General features: G+C 37.0%; 1 protein-coding gene across 2 annotated transcripts; it reads right to left on the bottom strand.

Moving 5' to 3' along the window:
- Positions 1-2,007: 2,007 nt before the first annotated feature.
- Positions 2,008-25,995, bottom strand: Mlf1 (myeloid leukemia factor 1). 2 transcript variants are annotated; one of them, XM_036189304.1, is made up of 7 exons: positions 25,829-25,995; positions 15,690-15,831; positions 10,362-10,445; positions 8,883-9,011; positions 6,650-6,809; positions 4,228-4,366; positions 2,008-2,348 (listed from the first exon to the last, which is right to left on the bottom strand). In XM_036189304.1, the coding sequence occupies exons 1-7, from the start codon at positions 25,873-25,875 to the stop codon at positions 2,243-2,245; spliced, it is 807 nt and encodes a 268-aa protein (XP_036045197.1). In that variant the 5' UTR covers positions 25,876-25,995; the 3' UTR covers positions 2,008-2,242. The 2 variants fall into 2 exon arrangements, with proteins under 2 accessions (XP_036045197.1, XP_036045198.1); XM_036189305.1 differs by having other exon boundaries at positions 2,260-2,344.
- Positions 25,996-27,183: the final 1,188 nt, after the last annotated feature.

The following is a 27,183-nucleotide window of genomic DNA, read 5'->3' as shown; positions in this document are numbered from 1 at the left end:
CCAGACAACTTAAGTTTAACGGGTGAGCACCAGGCCAATGAGAGACCTTGTCTCAAAATTAAGGTGGATGGCAACTGAGGAACACCACCTGAGGCCATACTCTAGCCTCTACACACATGTGCATGAGAACACCTGTACACAAATGTGCACTGGCACATACATGCATACAACACATTAAAATGAAATAAAAATACATTTATGCAATATAACATCTTCCCAATGTTATGTTATTGCTTTGGTCAACCACACATAAGAGGAACATTTTAACTAATATATGCTCAATTTATTTTGGTTATTAAATGAATTAACTTTTTAAAATGACCAATTAAGGACATTATACAAAGATCAGTAAAGTTAACAAGCATATATTATAGTCAGCTAGTGAAGTATGAGCATATTTTTTTGTTTTTTGTTTTTTGTTTTTGTTTTTGGAGACAGAGTTTCTTGGTGTAGCTTTGCACCTTTCCTGGAACTCACTCTGTAGCCCAGGCTGGCCTCGAACCCACAAAGATCCCCCTGCCTCTACCTCCCAAGTGCTAGGATTAAAGGAGTGCACCACCACCGCCCAGCTGTTTGAGCATAATTTTACTTCTTAGAAAATGCTGAGGCTTATAGAATACTGGATTTTTTGGGGGTAATTTTTTCCTTGATAAAGATTATGAAATAACCAAGATCTCTATATTTTTAAAAACCTCATCCCCAACTTCTATAGATTAGTGCTTGAATTCCAGAGTAAAAGGTTAAATTTTAAATGGTATAATTAAGAGGAGCAACTAAATTATTAATACATGGCTCAGAATTACACATCTAACAAATTCTGAGAAAGTCAACTATTCTAGTTTTCTGACCAGAGAATGTATTGAGAATGTACTTTTCTAACTGTAAAAGGAGTCTCTCATTGAACTCTGACAAGACAGAAATCTACAACATTAAAATTTTAGGAGAAAGGATAGATAAATGATAAATTGTATGAATGTGATATGGAACAAACCCTATGCTGTATGCAGAAATTGTAACAAAATTCACGTACATAAGCAATTAAAAATATTTTATTGAAAACAAACCTTGATCATTCTTGTTCTTTTTCAAATAATTTCTTATAAAATATTAATAGTGTATTTTATATATATATATATTATATATATATATATGTATATATTTTAAAGATATGGTTTCACACTCTATAATCCAGGGCCTCAAACTCACAGCAGTTCTCTTGCCTCCATTTCTAGGATGTTTGGATGAGAGGTGGGAGCTACCATGCATGGATCACTAATACAGTTTTAATATTTTAAGGTTTTAAGCTAGCCAAGGATATAGTTCATTATAAAACTTGAGAAGGGCTGGAGAGATGACTCAGAGGTTAAGAGCTTGCTCTTCCAAAGGTCCTGAGTTCAATTCCCAGCAACCACATGGTGGCTCACAACTATCTATAATGAAATCTGGTGCCCTCTTCTGGGGTGTAGGGATGCAGGCACAACACTGTATACAGAATAAATCAATCAATCTTTGCCGGGCGGTGGTGGCGCACGCCTTTAATCCCAACACTCTGGAGGCAGAGCCAGGCGGATCTCTGTGAGTCTGAAGCCAGCCTGGGCTACCAAGTGAGTTCCAGGAAAGGGGAAAAGCTACACAGAGAAACCCTGTCTCGAAAAACCAAAAAAAAAAAAAAACAAAACAAACAAACACAAAAACAAAACAAAAACCTTGAGGAAAACTAAACTGTGACTCGAATCACTCTACTGTAGGTGTTAACAGACAACGTATTTTATTTTATGTTTTGGTTTTTCGAGACAAGGTTTCTCTGTGCAATCTTGGCTATCCTAGAACACAGAGATTTGCCTGCCTCTGCCTCCTGAGTGCTGGGATCAAAGGTGTGCGCCACCACCGCCTGGCTTGAGTGTATTTTATTTTAGCGTCCTACTTTTGGGTACTGAACTAAATGACAGAACTAGTTCAGAACCATAATCATGGTAAGTACACATCAAAATAACCAAGGAAGCAAAATCAGCATAAGAGTTTTATATAGAATGTTTACCAATTTAATCACATTGTTAAACATCAAAACTTTATTCCTAAAGTATGATCAATGTAAAGCTAAAACTTAAAAGAACATTCAGATTCAGAAGAAAGTTGCAAAGTACAGTATCAATTTAACAACAGATTGGTCTTTTTTATATTACCTAGCACCATGACTTTCTTTGTTAAAACAACCAACTAAACAAATGAACTGCACGGCTATTTATTTTTTGGTGATTTTCACAGGTGATCCTTTGATATTGAGTTTGTCCGAAAAAATGTTTGATCTTCTTCCATTCTCAATGGCTGGACTTCGATGAATTTTCTCTCTAAGAAATACACATATGACTATTAATACTATTTAAAAATACTCAATGGTTTATAAGTTACTGCAAACAAGTTGTAACTTAGGAGTTTTATATTAAAAGTTCCTCAAACACTTTAGAAAACTATTTTATTGAACATTCAAGAAAGTAGGAGCTATTTTACCGAAGATGTAATGAATTGCTTGCAGCTTAAACAATGTTGTTAAAAATAGTAGCCACTAGTGATATTATTTACACTTAATTCAGCTCTTGCGTTGTGCTGCCCACATGTGAAAAGAGATTTAGTAGTCACACATATCTAATAGTTAACATGTTGGCCAGCACACTTTATCCTGTGGAAATTCACTTCTGAAAATTCAAATGGACAGAATTACCAAGAGAGAATGCAGCTGCCTGGGCCACAGATTTATAGAACATCCAAAATGAGCATGCTTTTGATAACTGGGACTGAGATTTTGTGTTTAAACTTAGCAACGTTGGATGTTTAATCATAATGTCTTCAGTGTGAGATAAATATTAGCAAAAAGATACTTTAAGCCATTCAGTAGAAAATATTCACGTCTAAATTCCTAAACAAGTGCTTTCAAAGGAAATATGCCAGCATGTGGAATTCTGCACCAGGCTTCTAATTGACTTGACGCCCGAGTGCTGCACTCTCGGATCCTAGAATGGATTTCTGTTTTAAGGGCTGTTGAAGTTTCTCCTAAGAACTTGAATTAACTTCAGAATATGTACTAAATGTATAAAGACACCATAAATTTTAACATGTGGTTTCAACAAATTAATTTTTCCCAGTTATTCCAAAAGCAATTTCAAGAAGATGAAAGTTTTTGTAAAATTTATCTAAAATATCTAGTGGAATAAAATACCACATTTCATGAAACCCTTAACATATATTTATAATAATAATATTATTATTAACTTAATAATAATATTACTATACTATACTTAATAGTATCGTAACACAATACTATTACATACTGTGAAAGTATTTAAAATTCTTTTATAATTAAATGCTGGGTTTTGAACTGGGAAGGAAGTTAAGTTTTTTAAATACAAATCTTTGCCTTATAGTGTCTATATAAATATCTTTTTTTTTTTGGTTTTTTGAGACAGGGTTTCTCTGCGTAGTTTTGCGCCTTTCCTGGAACTCACTTTGTAGACCAGGCTGGCCTCGAACTCACAGAGATCCACCTGGCTCTGCCTCCCAAGTGCTAGGATTAAAGGTGTGTGCCACTGCCGCCCGGCCCTATGTAAATATCTTAAACTCATATGAAATGTATGGTTTTGAACATTCACATTAGGAGCTGTTTCACAAGATAATTACATCAAAGTACATAAAATTTCCTTAGGGATTTTTGTCTTCTATTTTTTTTCCCTGATGATTAAGAACAGTTCTAAAATAGTATTTATTTGTTTTCAGAAACAAAATTTTGATTTGCATGGGCTACTTAGATTTAATATAAAGCTACTTTTTTCATAAAAGATACTGTAGATACACAACTTAAATATTTGTAAGAACTTGATAAGAGGTAAAGTTACATAACTTTTTTTGTTGTATGTTTGTGTGTGTGGGTAAGAATACATGTGTGGGTAGATTCATGTTCACATGTGTGTGTGTATGTATATAGGTCATAAAAATTTTGGTTATTATTCTTTGGGCTTTGACTCAAAAGGCAGGTGAGGCCGGTTGGCCAGAGAGTCTCTGGGATCTGGATTCCAAGTGCAAGCTACTATGTCAGGCTTTTGTTTTTACACAGGTTTTGGCAATCACTCAGGTCCTTGGGATTACACGACAAACCCTTTTCTGATTGAGTTACCCATCCCCAACCCACAGTCCAGAACTGTGAACTAAGAGCACTGCTTTAGGAAACACCTTTACCTCCTTTTGAGTTCTCGTGGTGCTGCATTCTCATAACCCATACTTCGCATTCTAGGGTTTTCTAGGTTGTGTGGTCGTCCACTAGGCTTGTACTTCAAAATTTCATTTTGCCACTCATCATCAAAAGCATGAGCATCACCTATAGTAAAAGTCAAATCCGGGGAACAAGTATTTAGGTTTCTACTGTCAGGATTTCCGTGGTCACCACATACTTCATGTAGTGTGACCCTTACAACAGAGGCAGAATGCTTCTGCAATACTTCCCTTGTTGGTTTCCCTATTGATTATCTAGTTACGGTAATATGGTTTTCCACTTGTCTTGTTGATTATCCTATTATTCTATGTGGACTGGATGACCAGGTGCATTCATTCATGAGCTTTCCTCTTGAGGCATCTCAATGATCATGAAGTTCCCCATGCTCCTGGACAGTCCTTCAGTAGCTTGCCTTTCTATTCACCTCTTCGTGTTCCTAAGTGGAGTTCTTAAGTTTGTTGTCAATTTCCTAACACTATCAGTTATGATGTCATAAAGTAGGGAAACTAATTTCCATAAAAGTAACAAACACATAGATGATTGTTATTGTTCTTTTACATTGTTTTCATGAAAATTCCAACACACTGATCATTACAAAATACTCAGTGTACACATATATGTACATATGAGTATATATGATTTTTTAATTTATATGTATACATGTGTGTCTATGTGGGGGTATGAAGATGTAAGTGCTGGTGCCCTTGGAGGCCAGAGGCTTCTCTTTGGAACTGTAGCTACAGGTACTTGTGAGCCACCTGATGATGCAACCCCCCCAGGTTGGCCCTGGAACCCTGACTAGGGCTGACAAGGGAATAAATGACAACAGACACACATACAGAAAAGCTGGGGTCAGGTGGGCTGTAAGCACTCTGCTAGAGTGGCACCAACTAACCCCAAACAACAACCTAGAACCTCAGTGCTTTCACTGAGCAGCACACTGGGAGGGGTTGGCTGGTTCCACAGGAGTTCTCTATTGACAAGTAGTCTAAATCTGCAAAAACGGCCAGGAGGAAGCTGAAGTTGCTAGTTTTTGTAAACAATGATCAATCCTCTGTAAACATTCCCACTTGGACTAGAAGAAGAAGGTTTTGCCAATTCCTAGGCCGACCCATTGGGGACTGCCTTTGCCCGTTTCTCATGGGCTGATGAAGCCTTGGTCCTTGTCGTGGTTGTGCACATATCAATGATAACCATTCATTTAGAATGTCACTCACTCAGGGCTTCCTCTGCTCACTACATCCTGACAAGGGGGATTGAAGTCAGGTGCTCTGTGGGAGAAGTATGTGCTCTTAACCATTAATCTATCTTTCATAATACATAATCATATATAATCATAATGATTATAGTTAAAGAAAGTTCAAGTTATTTGGCTTTCATCTTATTTCATAAGAATAATTTTTCTCCTACCATGTAGGACCCTGGGAGTTAAACTTAAGTTGTTAGGTTAGATAATAAGTGCATTTATCTTATCCCCTGAACCATCTCACCATCCCATAATAACTTTTCTCTAATCAAAATAATTTTTTCTGAAATGATACATATTTAAGCTCTTTTCTATGATAAAACATTATTCAAAGTATCTTCTAAAAATATGAGATAAATGTAGTGGCATTTCAGTATAATTCAATTTTAATTAAAAGCTTGATTATTAATATTGATTTAGACAAAATGAGTAACTTGTCAATTAATATTGTTAGTAAGTTTAATGTAATTTAAATATAATAAAAAAAATAGGCACTAGAAGAGCTTAATGTACTGAAGAATATAAAAACCTAAAAAATAGATTTGTATTATGTATGTCATCTTACATATACTAAAAATTAAAATTATCTATACAAACTAAAAAATCTTTTAAGTAAGCTATAATCTATTTACAAAACTTTTAGGTAACAATACTTTTGAAAATAATAGGTGTTTATAGTTATGATGGTGGGATAAATCGAGCACAGTATGAATAAAATTGCAAAATATCAAGTTGAAAAGATGTTTATATATGCATAAAACTATAAAGAAAATTCATCAAAACTTGAGTGGTATTTTGAGATTGAAGTTATGATTGACTTTTATTTGTTCCTGTAAACTTTTCAAGTATGCTTCTTGACAACCAAAAAATTAAAATAAGCCCATTTAGCCCATAGATAATATTATTAAGAAACAATTCAAAATCTTTCGTTCTATCATTTTATAAGCAAACTGAACAATACCTCACATAAACAAAAGTTATTGTAAAAATGTGTTAGATGACAGAACCACAATTGAATTACCCTGACCAGAATTTTCTACACATTCCTTATAGGCTATCTTAATAAAATAAAAATTCATGAAGTTCTAGAAATGCAGCTACTATTTTCCCCTTTGGAGAGATATTTTTGTGTGATAACTTACTTTCATTCATATTGATGAACTCCTGATTGACCTCTTCATCTCCAGTCTTGTTGTTCTTAGACTTTTTAATGACATGAGCTCGGTCATGGATATGATGACCAACAGCCATTTTCTCTAGACCACTGTCAGAATCTCTCACTGCTCTTCTGGTTTCTTTTATCTTTAAAAATTAGGTAGAAGTCATTTAGTTAATATTTAAACATATTAGAATGGATTCTCTGGGGTCTTTATTGAAGTAAGGCTGTGATTTGCTGCTTTAAAGTCTATTATTTTGTATAATTAATAAAATAATTAGCTATACTCAGTTACATTAGCAACTTGGCTGTGAAAATAAAATCAATAATATTTCTTTAACTGTTTACAATTTAACATTTTCCAATAGTAATAAAATATTAAAACAGACTAAGTTATATAAAACTTAGTTATGTAAAATAAGCTATATAAAACCCTTAACACTGTCTTTGACAATGTAATAGATGGAAGCTAATAAGTGCAACTACTCACTCATCAATTATGCTTGAAGGCCTGGAGTCTCATGACTCATATGTACCAATGCCATGAAGTATTATTAGAATGTTTATGCTAGCCAATGATTATTAATGTGATTTTCCATGTGACATCTATAATTATATCAGTTTACATTAAGACTTCACTATGTTTAGTAAAGTAAAATGCCAGTAAATTTGCTAAACAATGCAAAGATATCACTAATAAGTGTGTTTATACATCAGAACTGAAAATGAATTACTTCACATTCATTATTCTGGTAATCTAAAATCTTGCTACAACCTACAAGGCAATGGAGAAATGGGAATTTTCATATCACTGTTTGTAGAAACCAAGAATTTTCATCAGTATGGATTAGTAACTTGGTAATTTTAAAGTAAAAGTGAGGGGTTATGCAAACCCTACAAACCCAGAAACACCATTCCTAGATTCTTATACAAAATACTGTTGATAAAATGTTGTGTTACATGTATATCCTGGGTACTACATAGTAGTTAAAAAGAAAAACAAGAAACTGGGTATGGTGGTACACTTGGGAGGCAGAGGCAGGTAGAGCTTTATGAGTTCAAGGCCAGCCCAGTCTGCATAGTGAGTTCCAGGCCAGCAAGAGCTCCATAGTAAAACCATGTCTCAAACAAAACCAGAAATTAGAATTAAAATAAAGAAACCTGGGTTACATGTACAACTTGAATAAATTTCTGAAACATTCTACTGAGCAATGGCAAGTTGTGGAGGATACATACAATAATGATACTATTTGTACAAAGTTAAAAAACCGAAAAAATAATCTGTTGTATTTTATGCTGTGTTCATAAAGAATAAATTAAAAATGTACAAGTTGGTAAGTTCCAGATGTAGGAAAATGGTTGTCCCCTAAAGACAGGAAAACTGACTTTAGGAATGTATTTCTGTTATACTCATGCTCAAAAAATAAAAAAGAATTACCTTAAAAGAAATAGAGAAAATGCTGATTTAACTAATCTATGTGGCAGGAATATGGGTTTATTATACATCCTTTCCAAAAAAAGAAGGCGGGGGCAGGAGAGACACTGCCAGCTGCTGCCATGAGAAGCAACATGTAAAGACACTGGTAAGCCACAAGCCATGGGGCAAAGTGTAGATTAATAGAAATGGGCTAAATATAAGAGTAAGAGCTAGACAATGGTAGGCCTGAGCTAATGGCCAAGCAGTTTAAATAATGTAAGTGTCCATATGATTATTTTATACATGGGTTGTGGGACCACGGGGGTTTGGTGGCACCTGGAGAGAAGCTCTCCAACTACACCTTTCTGCACAATTTAAATATTTTACTAGTTTAAAAATTAACTTCATATGTAAACTCTCAGTAGACATTTATTTCATGAAACAAAGGCTTCTTTTAGTGTCTATCTTATCAATCATAAATGTAATAAGGATCAATAGATATTTATGTGACGGTCACCTTCACGGTGGTGAACAAAACTTCCATCAACTGACCACAGCTGGATGTTAATGATAACTGCCTTCTCACCATGCCTCTCTCCCATCCCCTGCCACTGTTAGACAATCTACTTTCCTATAACTTAATAAAACACTAAGAACGTTTAAAAAATACTCAAAGCCAGGCATGGTAGTTCATACCAGCAATTCCAAACTTAGGAGACTGAGGCAGGGCTGCTCCAGGTTTGAGGTCAGCTGGGACCACACAGTATGACTTTGTCTAAAAGCAATAGTAGTCAAAACTTACTCCTCCAGGCGCTCTACGGGTTTGAGTTGAGGCCTGGAAAACCTTCGGTGGTTCATCTCCTACTTTGGAATAGGTCATAACAGAGGAAGAACAAAACGAATGCCCATTTGGATCCATTGAAAGTTGACCCTAAGACAAGGGAAATTGGAAATTAAGATTCTAATTAAATATGAAGAATGAATGCCAAGAGTATACATTAGCTATACAGTTGATCAAAATGGAATAAGGTGTCCTAATCTACTTTCTTTGTGGTGCTAATTTCTATTTCTTGTGTAAAGAATGACAAGTGATTCAAATCTCAGTTTGTGTGGCTTAGATTTAAATAAGATGATAAATCCTTAGGCAGAGGCTCTCTCTTCAACAGTTTTGCCACTCAAGATCAAGTGAATTAGGTAAGTACCAGGAACTTTCATATTTTCTTTGGGTACCAGATTGATAGATTCCTAATTGCTAATATCCTAGATTTTAGCATTTCTAAATGATCCACAGAATTCAAATTGGATATTGGAATGATACAGGTCACCTTCACATCAAACCACGTTACTTTGTTTTGATGTTAATATTATAAGCAGAACAGTAGGAGTACTTGTTTATAATACTTAGAATGAATGGATCTGGGATTAGGGATTTAGCTCAGTGGTAGAGCGCTTGCCTAATAAGCGCAAGGCCCTGGGTTCGGTCCTCAGCTCCAAAAAAAAAGAATGCATGGATCTAATCTAGCATCCAAAACATTTTCTGTTTTCAGAGATTTTTTTATTATTGAAATTTAGTTACTAGCATGTAACACAACTTTTGAAGTAAATAGGAAATAAAATATGCAAATTCATGGAAAATATTCCTTTACAAAAGTAACTCATAAGAATATTTTGAGGGCCAGGCGGTTGTGGCACATGCCTTTAATCCCAGCACTCGGGAGGCAGAGGCAGGCGGATTTCTGTGAGTTTGAGGCCAGCCTGGTCTACAAAGCGAGTTCCAGGAAAGGCACAAAGCTTCATAGAGAAACCCTGTCTCGAAAAACCAAAAAAACCAAAAAAAAACAAACAAAAAAACCCCAAGAATATTTTGAGGTTGGATTTTTTAAAAATTGTGGGAATCCAACTAATGTGACTTTTCAGACTTTTAGGTTGTAAAATAAATTAATGAGATGTAATTATAAATTTTTTAATTGTATAAGAGAAAATATTAGTAAGCTGATATTATAATTAAAATATCCTAATATAGCATAATCACTTAAACTTTTGTTTTAGGAATAAATTACATAAGAATCATATGAGTCAATCGTGTAATTAATGTAATAATGTTAATCATGTAATAATTAACATTATTACATGTAATAATCATGTAATTTTGTGTACAGGTTAATCATGTTATTATTTTTTTTTCTCTTTTAACTATGGTTAAAGATGTTTGAAAATCACTAAAATATAGGCTATCAATAACTGAAAATAATGTTCTCATCAGTTTATTTTTAGTACTTACAAAGTTTCTTTGTAACTCCTGAATACCATTTCGCATATTTAACATCATCCGATCCATTGACTGAAAAGGGCTGACATCTGCATGCTATAGGATTTTAGGAAGTATGTTATCAATTACAACACCAAAGCAAATCAATCTTCCCAAAACAGCCGAAAAAAATTCCCCAATTTACTATATCATGCAGTAACCAACTAGGCAAAAATAATTTAAGAACTATACAATAAGAGTGATTTGTTAAAGAAAAAGAAGCATATGCAAAATTGCAAACAGTCAACATATATTAGGGAGTCATAAAACTGCAAATATATATACACACTTTATACCTAGGTATACATATATATCTACATATATCATACATATACATATTTGTATATACTTAAACATATATATTATCATTTGTCAGCTGCCTTAAACCAGAGTTCTTTCTTTCTCCTTCATGCTTTTCTTATCTTCTTACTAACCCTTAAAGTTCAGAAGTTTTCTCTAGGGAGGGATGCTCATACTGCTCTTGGGTAGGGCATGAGTTCAGTTCCCGCCAATCAAGCAGCTCACTATTGCCTGTAATTCTAACTCCAGCTACCAAGTATCTGACACTCTCTTTAGCCCCTATGGGCACTGCACAAATGTGTACAAATCCCCACACATAAACACAATTTTTTAAAAATTCACATCTGATTGATCTTCACCATTATACTCAAAGGTTTTGGGCTGTGGGCTTGTATTCTCCATGTGCTACCATAGTACGAACTTCCTCACCATTTTACTGGTATCTTTATGATATACTGCTTCCTTCTGTAACTAGTTCCCCAGGAAGGACAAATATTACATCTCAAGCTTCAGAAACAAAAATAACTCAAATTTAATGCAAAATAATGAAAATCTTTTCATGAGAATACAGATACAAATATTCTAAAATTATTATGTTCTAATCCTTGGATTACTTTTTGGTATTAGAAACTAGTAGGATAGATGGAAGTTAGAAGGTTGGCAAGGTCTGCTTTGCAACAGCCATATTTGTGTAGGCAGCAAGAAAAACCAAGGACTCCTTGGTAACAAAGTCAGAGAAAAAGCAGCCAACCTGAGTTTTTCCAAACGCTATACTTTGTCACCTCGTGGAAAGTCATCATGGGCACGTGGAAGTCCATCTTGGAAATACAATTATTGAGTTTCTTTGCATGTCAAGTGAATGTTACCTCAAAATCTATTTTTTCATTTCTGAAGTCTGATTTTTTTAAATGCTTTATTTACTTGCATTGGTCCATCTGTGTAATGGTGTTAGATCCCCTGGAACTAGAATTACAGACAGTTGTGAGCTGCCATGTGGGTGCTGGGAATTGAACCCAGGTCCTCTGGAAGAGCAGCCAGTGCTCTTAACTGCTGAGCCATCTCTCCAGCCCCTTTGAAGACTGATTTTAATTTTGATACGCTTATTGTAACCATCTTAACCAGTGGTTCTCAACCTGTGGGTCACAATCCCTTTGGCAAACTATTTCCAAATTATTTACATTATGACTCATAACATTAGCAAAAGTGCAGTTATGAAGTAGCAAGAAAAGTAATTTTATGGTTAGGGGTCCCTACAACATGAGGAACTGTATTATAGGGTTGTAGCACTAGTGAAGTTGAAAACCGATGATCTTGACAAAAATGAAGATATTCTAAAACCATATTTGTGCCTCTCTGGCTATCAGACTGCTGAAATAATCCCCAAGGAATTGGATTTTCCTCAGCACAAATGAAAAGGCTGAAGTCTGGCACTAGCCAGTGGAGGAACTTGTCTCCCAGGAAGAGATTTCACATAGTTACAACAACCGGTTGGATACTCTGCAGGAGAGACTGGAGCTGAGACAATGAGGGTCAGTGATGGCTGGGACCACACAGTAACTAAGACTGCTTCTTAATCCATACATCTTTCCTCAACATCAAAATCTCATGCCGAGAACCTGAAGATGGACTTGGGAAGGTCTCTGGATCTTAGTTCTTCCCAATGTGTAACATTGAACACACCTCTTCTTTGTCAGCTTTTCACTACACTTATCTGTTCAACTGGCCTACTGATGACCAGTGGGTAAGCCTGGCCTGTTAGTAATGTCAGGCCCAGGCTCTGGCCCTAACAACTCTGATAATTACTTTAGAAAACTCATGTCTATGCACTCTTGGGCAAATTTAATACATTTAACAAAGGTTTCCAGGATGAAGCTTAAGAGCCATTATGGAAGTTAATGGGATACATGCAAACTCACTCTGCTTGAGTTAATGAAAGTATGTGTTAAAAATAATAGTTAAATGTATGTATTGAAAAATATAGCTAAAATAATTTCTGCCTAATGACACGAACCATACCACCAAACCTTCCAAAAGGCGCAAGAGGAAAACTTGTTGCCTAGAAAAATATTACACAAATTTTGGTTGCATTTACGATATAGGCATATCTAAAATATAAAAATGTACTGCATAGCCATGTAGCCCAGAGCTACCATCATTACAGAACTTTTTAATAAAAAATACTCAATGTGTACTTTTAAAATGTATCTGTTGATTACTCATTGTAGCATCTTCTTGGCCAGCAAATAAAGAAGCCACAGTATTACTGAAAATATGACTATTTTAGTAAGATGACTGAAAGAAAGGCTTTGCTATAGACTAATCAAACATTTCAAAAAGCATTAAAATGAAGTATAATGACTAGGATTAAAGCATTTTCTAAGGCAATTGCTATTTCTATTCCATATTTGAAAAGATCCACTACTCTTGCTATAACCAATTAAAACAAAACAATCACATTATTATCATTACCAAATAAGTAAATATAATAGAGAAAAAAATTATGCTTCCTAAAATCAGTTCAGGGAATAAGAAATTAGCATAGGTTTCAGAAATGGTAGGCAAAGTAAGTTAAATATAACAGAATAATCAAATAGTTCATAAATTACTCTTCTCAACATGAGGAAAAGAATAAATGAATGTTTTATGTGAATAAAGAATGGGGTTGGTGAGATATCTCAGTGGGTAAAGGCACTTGCACCAAGCCCGAAGCCCTGAGTTTGGTCTTTAGGACACAAGAGAGCTGACTTCCATAGGATGTTCTCTGACCTCCACATGGGCTCATTTCCTCAATGCAATGAATTTTAAGTTAAATTTTAATACTGACTGCTTGGGGGTTTCAAGTGATGAAAGTAAATTGTGATTTTTCTGAGTTAAAGTGTAACATTACAAGCTGGGCATGATGTACAGGCCCCAAATCTCAGCATTCAGGGAGGGAAGCTGAGGCAGGAAGAGCTGGAGTTCCAAAGGTAGTCTGAGCCACGAGTATGTGAACATATAACAAACATAACATTTTACTTTTTTTTTTTTTTTTTTTTGGTTTTTCGGTACAGTGTTTTTCTGTATAGCCTTGGCTGTCTTGGAACTGGCCTCAAATTAGCAGAGATCCGCCTGCTTCTGCCTCCTGAGTGCTGGGATTAAAGGCTTGTGCCACTATGCCTGGCTAAGTTTTATCATTTTTAATACAGAATTATTAAAGACAAGATAATAATTATAAAATTATGTATATTTAGAACAGAAACACATTGGACGACCAATAAAATTCTTCTATTGAAAGAATAGGTTAGATGACCTCTGGCATATCACCTAGTCTACATGTTGTATCTTGAGTTATAAGGTAACTAGCAAGTTTAAATTAGACTGTCTAGTTTTTTATGTTAACTTTTTTTTTTTGAGACAGTGTCCTAGTTAGAGTTACTATTGCTATGATGAAAAAACATAACCAAAGCAACTTGGGGAGGAAAGGACTTTTTGGCTTAAGCTTCCAAATCACTGTTCATCATCAAAGGAAGTCAGGACAGGAATTTAAGCAGCATCCTGGAGGCAGGAGCTGATGCCATGGAGGGATGCTGCTTACTGACTGTTTATAAGCCATTCAGTCTAAATGTTTTGGTATCGCAGCCCAACTACATGTGAAAATAAGGGAGCAATAATTTTAAATTTTCATTTAAATGGTGGTCTTGAACTTTCTTTATATTCAGAATTATCTTCCTACTTGACTTTCCTATTTAACATGACATTCATATAATCACATTTCTTCTATATGTTCTCTTCTTGATTTAAAGAAATGTTGGCAAGACAAATGTAATTTGAAGCATACTAGATGCAAATAGTTCTAAATAATGAATCTTGCACACTACAGTTTCACAGAAATGTAAATCTTTATTTGGTTATATATTTCTTATTCTAGTTCTTAAATATGCAGTGCTTTGGGCTGGAGAAATGGCTCAGAGGTTAAGAGCTCTGGCTGCTTTTCCAGAGGATCTGACTGAGTTCAGTTCCCAGGAACCACATGGTGGCTCACAACCATCTATAATGAGATCTGGGGCCCTCTTCTGGCCTGCAGGGACAAATGCAGGCAGAACACTGTATACATAATAAATAAATCTTTAGAAAAAAAAAATCTAGTGCTTTTAGTAAAAGAAACGTCTGTGGAAGACACAGTTGTTTCTGCTACAAGTAACCAATGGAGTTAATGCTGACTTGTATAAATGTCTTCAATATATTTCCAGCTGAATTATAAGCAGGTCTCATTTATATGCTTACAAGTAAGATAATAAAATTACCTTTTCTTGCTTCCTTCATGAAAGCTTATAAGTAGCTCATTTATGCATATAAATCTAAAGAGATACATGTTTGCTATGGTTATAGCAAATACAAAAAGTATTTTAATACTCAAATGATTTTCAATATTCATAATTAATATGCTCTTACACTGTCAATTTTTCCTGGTATTACTTTTTAGCTTTTTTTTTTTTTTTTTTTCCGAGACAGGGTTTCTCTGTGTAGCTTTGCACCTTTCCTGGAACTCACTTGGTAGACCAGTCTGGCCTCGAACTCACACAGATCCGCCTGCCTCTGCCTCCCGAGTGCTGGGATTAAAGGCGTGCGCCACCGCCACCTGGCTTTTGTTGTTGTTGTTGTTGTTGTTTTTGTAGCTAGATTTTGTTACTATTTAAAATTTGAAGTATGTGGTACTATGAGTTCTTGCTGGCTTTAATTCAGCATATGGGAGGAAGTTCTCAGAGGAGAAATATTCAAGAAACAACGGCCTAGTATGGCTTATAATTGTATAATCTTATGATCCTAAAGTTTTACACAGAGAAATTCTGTGCCATTAATAATTCATTGTTCCAGGTTTTAGCGTTTCAACATGTCTCCCCCTTTATATAATAAATATTTCCATGATAGTATTAGTCACATTCTGTCATTGTAAGTATGTCATTTCTGTAACTTTTTGTCATGTTCCTCCAGAACTTTCTTGCTAGCTGTCTTTTAACTCACAGTTAAGGTATCTTCATCACGTTCTCTATGATTATGTGTTCTTCCTCTACCATCAGAGATACTGAAGAAGTTTCTTCCAAAAGGCTCAGAGAAACTTCTCATCATGTGGCGCATACTTTCTCGGTGTGCAAGAAAGGAATCACTGTTGAAATACAGAATAATGGAAAATTAAGTGTTATAATTTAAAAAAAACTGCCATATAAATACTACAAAGAACCTTGGGAGCTAATATAATTGTTTAGGAAACAAAATATTACAATTTAGAAGAAGAGCACTATTTAATAAAAGACCTAGTATTATAAACACAATTATAAATATAAATAAATCCTATCCTATTTGCTGTTCACTATATTTACTATACTAAGAAAATATAATTTCATTTCACTTGTATAAAATGGTAAATACAAATTACCATATCATAAATGCTTAAGATGAGGAAAACTGTGAAAAAAAATCAGAAAAAAAAATTTCTATCAGGTAAGACCACTATGGGAAATCATTAACATAATTCTATAGAGTTTATAAAGAATACTCCATGGGCACCAAATAACCCACAAAAGTTGTCTTTTTAAACTGAATGTGTACAAATAAAAGTTTGGAAAAGAGCTCGCCTGATATATAATAATACTGGTTGGGGCTGGAGAGGCAGCTCAGTAGTTAAGAGTGCTTGCTGCTCTTCCAGAGGTTCCTGGTACCCCAGAAGACTCAAAACTGCATCTCACTCTAATTCCAGGGCATCCAACACCTTCTTCTGGCTTCTACAGGCTCCCATACTCCTCTCTCTTCTCTCTCCTCCCCCCCCCCCCTCTCTCTCTCTCTCTCTCACACACACACACACACACACACACACACACACACACACACAAAATCTTAACAAAAACAACACTGCTTATTTTTAACTTTCCTTACTGACAATGTATCATTGAGTAGAAACATTGAGAACCATAGCTATGTTTAAGACTAGCTTTGAATTCACCTGCCTCTGGCTCCCAAGAGCTGGGGTTAAAGATGTTTGCCACCATGTCTTGCTTCTAAGACTAATTTTTATTCTACTAATTCTAAATAAACTAAAATATCTCAGTACCAAGCCACAAGAAATGTCAAATTTCTTTGAAATTACCAAACCCACTATCAAGCTGGTTAATCATAAGGATTCCTGTTCACATCTAATATGGCAATCAAATATACTGGCTCCGGGTCTGATTTATGAATATGTGCCCCTGGTGATTTTAACTCAAATAGGTCCTTATCAACATTTGAGGAGCAAGGTCCTCAGTGAATCTGTGGTACCTGAATTAATTAGAATTTGAGCATTTCTTCAGGAGACAGTTTCACAACTATAAAATAAATACCAAATATTCCTGTAATCAATATCAAACTATGTAACTTGAAAACACAAAATATACTATCTGATACAGAAGCAAGTTGAATAAATGTTCCTTTATCTTAATTTCACTTCCTCTCTTTAAAAACATATAGAAATAACAAAGTTCCAGCCCCTCTTCTATGTACTCAACAAGTATCAACTTTCTTAGTATGATGCTAACTTTCACTGCAATTCCTATGTAAAAGCCTAAAATTTTTAATACTTCATCACAATAGTTTTCCAAAATTTTTCCAATTATAAACACACTAACCAGTGAGTCAATAACTTACTTTTCATTTTAGAATATTTAAAGCACATCAAAATTGTGACTTACTTTACCAAGTGACCTTATAGCTCCTTGCTGTAAACTAAACTCCTTACAACAGTGTGGCTTTCCAGAATCCTCCACTTCAGTTATCATCTTTATAAATTTTTTTTGTTAATCCAGTTCCAATTCTTTGACATTACCACAATGAAGACCTAAAAAGCCATCAACTGCCAGTAATCTCAGACAGAAAGGCCTTTTTTCTTCTGAATTATATTGCGTTAGTTTACAATTCAATCATACTATCAGATTTCTCCATACGTTACCTTGTAAGTTTAAAAATAGCATATGGTTGGAATCACTGCTCAGTAGAAGAGTGCCTGCATAGCATATACGAGGCTCTAGGTTCAATCTCTAGCACCATAAATAATTTTTTTCATTGGTGTATAATCAATGTGTATGGGTTATATAAGGACATTTCATACAACTATATAATATACTTTGCGAGATTACTCCTGTTAAAATCAGGCTGCACCTTACTCTAAGTTATTCCATATTATATATATATATATATATATATATATATATATATATATATATGTGATTTTTTTTAAGGCTCTGACTTGCTCTGGGTAGATCCAGAAACTGTATCATCTGTTAGGTGCCACCCATCTAGCACAGACTGATAAGTGACTTCTTCCTGGGAAAAGAAAGGAAGCTACCTTTGACTTGTATCCTATGGTCAGGCCTTTCACCTAGTAGCTCTCCTCTCAAACCTGACTCCTGGAAGCCCTGCAGCAGCTCCTGAAGCAGCTCCCTTATGGGACTGGTCTGGTTCCTTATCTCATCAGTACAGATGCTTACTTAGCCTATTTCTGAACACTAACTCTGCTGCAACTTCTTTAACTTGTATTCATTCTGTAACCAATACATGTGCACAGACACAGATATATTTACTGTGTTCTGTGTAATGTAAAAGTTAATATCTATAATTAGAACTGGATTAAAAGAACCTATCTATGTGTGTCTCAGACAGGCTCCCAAGTTAGGTAGATAATATGACAGACTGCTGTCACTGAATCTGCTAAGCCTTGTGAATTTGTTATTCAGCAAATTCTGACATTGTGAAAGGACACACATTAAATATGTTTGTCTGTGTTTTGGGCATAATGCAGTCACATTGCCTTTCATTGGTCTCTTCTGTTCTAGGCTGTTTCACATTTAGTTTCATATCATATAAACATACATGACTTTGTATATCTATATAGTCTAATGAACCACAAATGATAAAACATTTGTCCTCCCGATACTGACTTAATTTGCTTCTTATGATGACTTCTAGCTGTATACAACTTCCTGAAAATGACATAATTTTGTACTTCTTTAGGTCTGAAAAAAATCCATTGTGCATATATACCACATATTCTTTATCCATTCCTTTGTTGATGGACACTTTGCTTGGTTCCATAACATAGCTATTGTGAACAGTGCTACAATAAAAACTGATATGTAAGTATCCCTGTAATGAATTGGAGTCTTTAATAATAATAATAATAATAATAATAATAATAATAATAATGAGGAGGAGGAGGAGGAGGAATGGTGCATAGGTCATATAGTAGACTATTTTTAGTTTGAGGAACTGCCATCCATAGTGGTTGGAAAAGTTAACATTCCCAGAAGTAACATGTAATGAATGGTTCCCTTTTGTTCATATCCTTACTAGTATTGGTTGTTGTTTTCTTACTGACTGCTGTACTGGTTTGAATGAGAAGGTTCCATGGGTTGCTGAGAAATGTATATTCTGCAGATATATTGTAGGGCCACTTGATTTGAGGTCATATAACTTGGACAGTCCTCTTTTTGTTAAGATAGCCTATTGGTGAATGTAGGGTACTAAAACCACCCATTATTACTGTGTTGGGTTTTCCTTACATCTAAATTGTGTGCGTGTGTGTGTGTGTGTGTGTGTGTGTGTGTGTGTACACGTACGTACATATGTATTATGTGTATATGTATGTATAAGGGTGCACATGTTTAGAATGGTAATGTTCTCTTCATGAATTGCTTCCTTAAAGTCTATTAGAACAGTGATATCTGCTTGCTTCCTAATTTCATTTGCTTGAAATATCTTTTCTTATCCTTTTACCCTTATGTTGTGGCTGTCTTTGAAAGATTACAATGTGTTGATCTGTCTTTTAATTAGGGAATAAAGACCATTGATACTGAAAGGCACACATTTGTTAATTTTGTCAGACTTGGTGTTTTCTTATTTCTCATTTGCTTAACTACTGTTTTAGCACAGCTATCCTTTCCTATAGACTTGTGGATATTTATCTTTCTCTTCAGTCTGATTCAAAAGAGCTGGTTTAGTGATTATCAAGTCCTTTCAATAGTTTTTATTAAGGAAAGCTTTTATTTCTCCTTCCATTATAACAGTTTTGCTGGTTATAGTTACCTGGACTGACAATCTTTCAGAGCTTGAAATACATCACTCCAAACTTGCCTGGCTTTTAGAGTTCCTCTTGAGAAATCTGCTTTTATTCTGATACACCAAGTCACATATAAAGATGGGATTTTCTCCCATAGCTTTCAGTGTACTTTCTTTGCTCTCCATGTTTAATTGTTAACTAGTTGATGTAAGGAGGTTTTTTTGTTGTTGTTTTGTTTGTTTTTTGTTTTTTTCTTTCTGGTCTCATTGGTTGAAAAATCTAAATACCTCCTGTATCTGGAAAACTGCTTAGATTTGGGAATTTTCTACTATTATTTCATTGAAAATATTTTCTATGCCTTTAGCATGAAATTCTTCTGCATCCACGATTCATAGATTTGATCTTTTCATAGTGTCCCCTAGATCTTATATTCTTGTATATTGTTTGTATTTTCTTAATTTTTCCTTGACAATGAATGTTCCAATTCAGCCACCTTGCCTTTTTAAAGCCCCAGTACTCTGTACTTCTCTTGACTCATTCTATTGGTGAAATTTTTCCTCTGAGCTTATTTGATTCAATGAATATTCTACCTCCAGCATTTCAGATTGACTTTTTTCCCACTTTCTCTTTACTGAATTCTGTCTTCATATCTTATGTTAACCTTAGTTCATTCAGCTGTTTGTATTCTCTTGGAATTCATTTAAAAAAAAGAATAGATAGAAAAAAGAAAAGAGAGAAGAAAATAGAAAAAAAGAGAAAATGTAAGCAGCTAAACCTGCACTGAGAATTAAACAGGGTAGGAATGAACGTGAACTGGAGACCTGGATAGGAGTAGTCTGGATTTTTTTTCTTGCCTGCTTGCTGTTTCCAGCTTTGATTAAAGCATTCCTTCCTGAGCTTTCAGATGCAAGTCACATTCCTAAGTAATATCACTGGCACTCTCCTCACTGGGAGGAGAGAGCAGCTGAGCCAATCCTTCTAGGATACACTGGATTTTCTCTTGTTCTACTGTTAAAATTTCCTAATATACTTTACTATTAAAAGTGGCAATTTTTTGGCAATCACTCCCCCTCTTCTCATAACTGTATCTAACTTCCCCTGGTTTATCTCCCCCATAGACTGATTATAGCAGACCATGTCTTCATGTTGTCCACCATCCTCTTCAAAAAAATTCTAAAAAGCACAATTGTTTCAAGTGTAATTGTTTTTGGATTAGCAAATGCTTATCTGAATTTGTGTTTGAGGGTAAATATATGGTTTTTTATTTTGAGTTCAGCTTTGTTTGGATATAATTTACAACCAATAATTGTACAGTTTTGAGATTTCAAAAATTTGTAAGTCTAAGCACAATTATGATATACAGCATTTATATCATCTCCAAAGTTCTGCTTTGAGCTTTTACAGAAAATCATCTCCCCAAATTCCACTTACACTAATACGCTTTGTGTTAGATTTTCACCATCATGATGAAATACCTCACAGAAAGAACTTAAGCACTCTTTTAGCACTGTATTCTTGCTGAAACTTGGTACTGTTAGTTTTTCAATTTAAATTACTTGAACAGCAGCATAATCACACCACTGTGATTGTATTTTACATAAGTGATAAAAATGAGTGCACAAATATACTTTACCCATTAAAAAATGTTTGTCTTTGGTAGTTCATTTTTAAAGAGTTCTTTATATAGTCTTTTTTTAAAATAACCCTTGGTCTTGCCTTTTCATTTTTAAATATCAACCACATAGCTTTAAGACTTTATTATTTTTTAGGCTGAGGTCTATTTTTATCTTTGTTTTGTTTGAGATAGGGCCTCGTGTAGCTGAGGCTGGCCTTGAACTCACTATATAGATAAAGATGGTCTTACACTTCTAATCTCCCTATGCCTCATTTTCTGTGGTGCTGAGGATCAAATCCAGGGCTTCATGCAAGCATACTACCAACTGTGCTACCCCCGCAGCACAGGTATTCAGTTTTCACCACAGATTATGACCTTGTACAGTGATGTAGCAGGAATCTTAAAGAGTCTTATTAATAAAAGCAAACTCAGAGCCAAGTATTGGGGTGAACGCTGAAAGATCAGAGAGGCAGAACAAGCCACATCTACCTCACTTTGCCAGTTCCTTAGCTGGTCTTGTTTCCTCAGACTGCAAGCTTCTGAGTCTTCATCCAAATGAATCTTAGCTGAACTGTGCTGCTCCAAAGCCTGAAAGCTTAACCAGCCAAATGCTTAACCAGCCAAATGCTGCTAGTTTCTGGTCTTCACGCCTTATATATCTTTCTCTTCCTGCCGTCACTCCCTGGGATTAAAGGCTCGCTTTCTGGGATTGAAGGCATGTGTCTCCATATTGGCTGTATCCTTGAACACACAGAGATCCGCCTAGCTCTGCCTCCCAAGTGCTGGGATTAATGGCGTGCACCACCACCACCCAGCTTCTGCTATGGCTTGCTCTGACCCATTTTCTAGCCACCATTTTGTGGCTCTGCATCTAGTGGCTGTCTGTTCTCTGACCCCAGATAAATTTATTAGGGTGCACAATATTTTGGGGAACACAATTCCACCACATTTCCTCTTTTTTCGTCTAAAATTTTAAAAAGGCTATAACTAATAGTCTATTTATAACAATTTTTTTTTATGTTTAAAACTTAATTTAGAAATATTATAAATTTGATGATAGTATACTAAGGAATTAACTCATTTAGATGTGTGATAGACAACTATTCCAATGGTTTTCAATCGTGCCATCATGTAACCTCTTCTGTCCTTGAACATGAGATGAACTCATGGACCTTTTTTTTTTTTTTTTTTTTTTTTTTAATATATTGGTTATAAGAGAATAACAGGATGTTACATTTGAAATTACATATTTCAAAGATTATGAGTTTTGCTTTAGGTACTCTCTCATGCACAACGACTGGGAAGGCTTTTGGGGAAGTTTACATGAGGGAACTTAGAAACATATTTTCTAAACCAGCCAACAGACACATGAATGAACTTGAAAATGAATGCCCCTTTAGATAATACTTTGTAAGAGATAACTTCAGGTTCAACAGACTTGACTGTAGCCTCCTGAGGCTTGAGTTAGAACTACTCAACTAAGCTTCTTGATCAACAGATGTGATATAATACTTTAAGTGAATTCTTTAGAACAAAAGGCTGAATTAGAAACAAAACAAAACAAACAAAAAACCAGCTAAAAAGATCCTAAAGCAACAATGTCAGCAGAAATATCTATCACAATGCCAGCATTATCTCTGCTCTATGCTGAATTGTAACTATTATTTGTTATAATTCAAGGGGAGCTTTTTCTCTTCCATGTCTCTTCTTCTAGACATAGGGTCTCATTATGTCACCCGGCAGGCCTGGAACTTGCTACGTAGATCTCTACCTCCAGAGCGACTTGATTAAAAGCATTCACTATCATTCTTGGTTCTGTATTTGTCTTCATGCAAGTTAACTGACTGTTCTGTCATCTCCACTCTGCTAAACCTACCCACTCAATTTTTTCTTTCAAATATAATGTTCAGTTCTAGAATTTCTGTTTGATATATATTATATACACATATATATATGTATTAAAATAGATGTTACATATAAAATTTCACTTCCTTTGTTAAAATCATGTATTTTCTTTCATTACCATCATTATTTTCCTTCACATATTGGGCAACATTATAAATGCTTTAATTTTTTTGCCCATTCTTTCTAATATCTGGGTAACTTCAGGATAAATCTTTTATCTAGAAAATGAGTCATATTTTTCTGCTAAATAATTATGAACTCAATATATGTTGTAGAGGTTCCAAATTTTGTTAATATTCTTCAGGAATGGTAAATCTTTCCTAAGCAGGTCATTAATGTGGTTGCCTTAGATTTCAAATTCTGAATCTTAAACGGGAGATTAAATCTTGCTTGATTCTTGTATCCTCTTCAGTAGGCTGCTCTGAGTCTGATTTATGCACAGGTAGTTAAGGCAAAAACAGATTTCTACAGAATTTATCCACAGGGAGCTTGCTAGTTTTCTAGTCTATTATTACAAATTTGCCTTATATTTTTGACAATGGTTGCATGGATCTGAAGAAAGCTTAAAAAATGTTGAAGAGTGTAACTGATGGTCTTTTTCATGCTAAGTATGGAGGAAGGTGCTTTTTGATTGTGTGTATGTGTGTGTGTGTGTGTGTGTCTGTTTCTGATCTGTTACTATTTTTTATCTCAAGTCTTGGGTTCATTGCCTCTGCTCAGAGGGTCATCCAACAATTTCAATTACACTCTTGCTAGACTTTTTTTTTTTTTTTAAAAGATACTAACTACATATCAAATTACACATTTAATTAAGGGCCACTCATTTGCCATAACTAGGCATATAATAAACTCAAATACTCACACAGAAAACTAGGTAATTGTAAAACCTCGCTCTGAATGTCTTCTTCCCTACGGCCTCATTTATTTCACTGGGAACCATTCACTATTCCTTGTCACCTGAGGTGTTCATCTCATACCATTTCTTTGTCCCTCCCCCATTTTTGCATTGATAAATGCGAAGTCTGTTTCCAAACAAGGAAGGGTTCTGTTAATGAGGCAGGCAAAGAAAACAAACGGTGGCCGCATGGCAACGTTCAACCCCTTCCAAACCCAGCACAACTCTTCTATTTAGTAGTGCTGCCAAGGTGACAGCCCTCACTATATGAAAACTTGTTTTAAACAACCTAGCACACACCTTTAATCCAGGAGGAAACTTTAACTCAGGAGGAAACAGGACGTCTGTGAGTTCGAGGTTAGCCTGGTCCACACAGAGTTCCAGCACACTCAGGTCTACAGAGTGAAACCCTGCCTCAAACAAAGCAAAACACCTCCCTGCCCCCACCCCACTAAAAAAACGCGTTTCTTAAGTCAAAGACTGTCACTTTATAAAGCACTCCCCACCCCCATCCATTAAAGTAACTAATTCTCACCACAAGTTCCACCAAGATGGCAGTTAAGGTCACCACTAAGGCCTGCTAATGCACAGGAGGGCTTCAGAACTGAGCCTAAGAAAGCTGTCAGAAGCTTGGGAGCCCTGTTCTCACCTCCCACCAGCAAATCCTCGTCACACTCCCAATCCTGCTCAACTCACTCTCATGCCCTCCATTGCTCCTTGCCTAGCTTTAAACCCTCTCCTCACCCTCTCTCCTCCTCACCCTCTCCTCACCCCCTCTCCTCACCCCCTCTCCTCACCCCCTCTCCTCACCCTCTCCTCACCCTCTCCTCACCCTCTCCTCACCCTCTCCTCCTCACCCCCTCTCCTCACCCTCTCCTCCTCACCCCCTCTCCTCACCCTCTCCTCACCCTCTCCTCACCCTCTCCTCCTCACCCTCTCCTCCTCACCCCCTCCTCCTCACCCTCTCCTCACCCCCTCTCCTCACCCTCTCCTCACCCCCTCCTCCTCACACCCTCTCCTCACCCCCTCTCCTCACCCTCTCCTCCTCACCCTCTCCTCACCCTCTCCTCCTCACCCTCTCCTCCTCACCCCCTCTCCTCACCCCCTCTCCTCACTCCCTCTCCTCACCCCCCCTCCTCCTCACCCCCTCTCCTCACCCTCTCCTCACCCTCTCCTCACCCTCTCCTCACCCCCTCTCCTCCTCACCCCCTCTCCTCACCCTCTCCTCACCCTCTCCTCACCCTCTCCTCACCCTCTCCTCACCCCCTCTCCTCCTCACCCCCTCTCCTCACCCCCTCTCCTCACCCTCTCCTCCTCACCCCCTCTCCTCACCCTCTCCTCCTCACCCCCTCTCCTCACCCCCTCTCCTCACCCCCTCTCCTCACCCCCTCTCCTCACCCCCTCTCCTCACCCTCTCCTCCTCACCCCCTCTCCTCACCCCCTCTCCTCACCCTCTCCTCACCCTCTCCTCACCCTCTCCTCCTCACCCCCTCTCCTCCTCACCCCCTCTCCTCACCCTCTCCTCCTCACCCCCTCTCCTCACCCCCTCTCCTCACCCTCTCCTCACCCTCTCCTCACCCTCTCCTCCTCACCCCCTCTCCTCCTCACCCCCTCTCCTCACCCCCTCTCCTCACCCTCTCCTCCTCACCCCTCGCACTCACGCGAAGAAGGGGTCGTCCTCGAAGCTGCTGCTCAGCATCCGGAACATCGTGGCTGGGCGGCGGGCGCGGGGTGGACCGGGCGCAGCTGACCGCGCCGCCTGCTGCCTACTCCGGCCGGCTCGGCGCGTCTGCTGCGGCCAAGGCCGCGCCCGCGACTAAGGCGGGGCCTGGCGCCGGCCCGCGTTCCCATTGGCCCGCCCCTGTGACGTCACCGAGGCGAGCGGAGGGCGGCGCGGGGCTTCCATGGCAACCGCGGTAAACACACGGCCGGCTGGAAGTTTGGCTGGAGGCCCCGGGATCTTTCAGCCAGGCTCCTGAGAGACCGCTTGGTGTCTGAGCGGAACCAAAACATGAGAGCAGCTCTTTGTGACCTTGGCCAAATCGTCCTTGGTCCCGGCCAGTCTCCGGTCGCTGGCCGAATAAAATTTAAAAAAGGTGTTTTGAGTACAATTTTCAAGCAGTGTGTTCACTTCTTGAAGAAAACAAGGTGAAGGCTATAGACTTCAAAAACAAAACCTGTTTTATGATCTAGAACTCAAAGCAATACATAAATAGCATGTAGACATAGGATCACAAAGGAAAAAGAAAGAGAGAAAGGAAATGGCTTTTGGTTCTCTCCCTGTCCATTTCAAGGACCAGATCTCACGCTGAAGCCCATAAATCTTTAACACCTTTCCAGCATTCTTAACAAGCAGGTTTGGGGTCCAAGATCTGAAGCCAGCAGCCATATCTAATAAAATTCTATTTCTACTATTTCTATTATAGCATAAAGAAACCTATTTATGACAAGGAACTAGTTTTCATCTTAAAGCACTTCGACACCTTAATGATAAGACCAAACATTTTAAGTGATCTTTAAGAAACAGTACTGGTGAAATTTGGATATGGTATTATGGAGGGAGGGGGCCACATTAAAGTTATTATCCAATTGTTGAGGTTTGGAAAGTATTATCTCGGCCCTTCCAAGAGCTGGAGACAGAGAAGAAGAAAGAAGAGAAAGAAAATAATAACAAGGGAGAAAAACTTCTTACATGCACACCCTCAATTCGCTTGTCCCCACACTCTCTGGGGAGTTCCCTTGGGGAGGTGGAGGGGTGTCCACGGCTTCTCAGGGCCCTGTGGGACAGAGGTGGCATACTGCCACTGGTGGGGCCTGATTTGGAGGAGGCTCGAGTACTCAGGGTTATTTTTGGAGCTGGAAATGTAATCCTTTGAACCTTTTACCCCTCCCCCACTTCACCAGGTTTCTCTGGCAGTCTTGCTTCCCTGGGATTACTAGCTGGAGGCAGGGCAGGCTTCATGGTCTAAGATGACACAGCCCTTCCAGGAAATAAATAGGCTATTTTAATTTTCCT

Source organism: Onychomys torridus, chromosome 6 (genome assembly GCF_903995425.1).
Source record: "Onychomys torridus chromosome 6, mOncTor1.1, whole genome shotgun sequence".
In the NCBI taxonomy this organism is placed as follows: Eukaryota; Metazoa; Chordata; class Mammalia; order Rodentia; family Cricetidae; genus Onychomys; species Onychomys torridus.
Note: the sequence above shows the minus strand (reverse complement) of the source record. Positions and strands in the feature narration are given on the sequence as shown.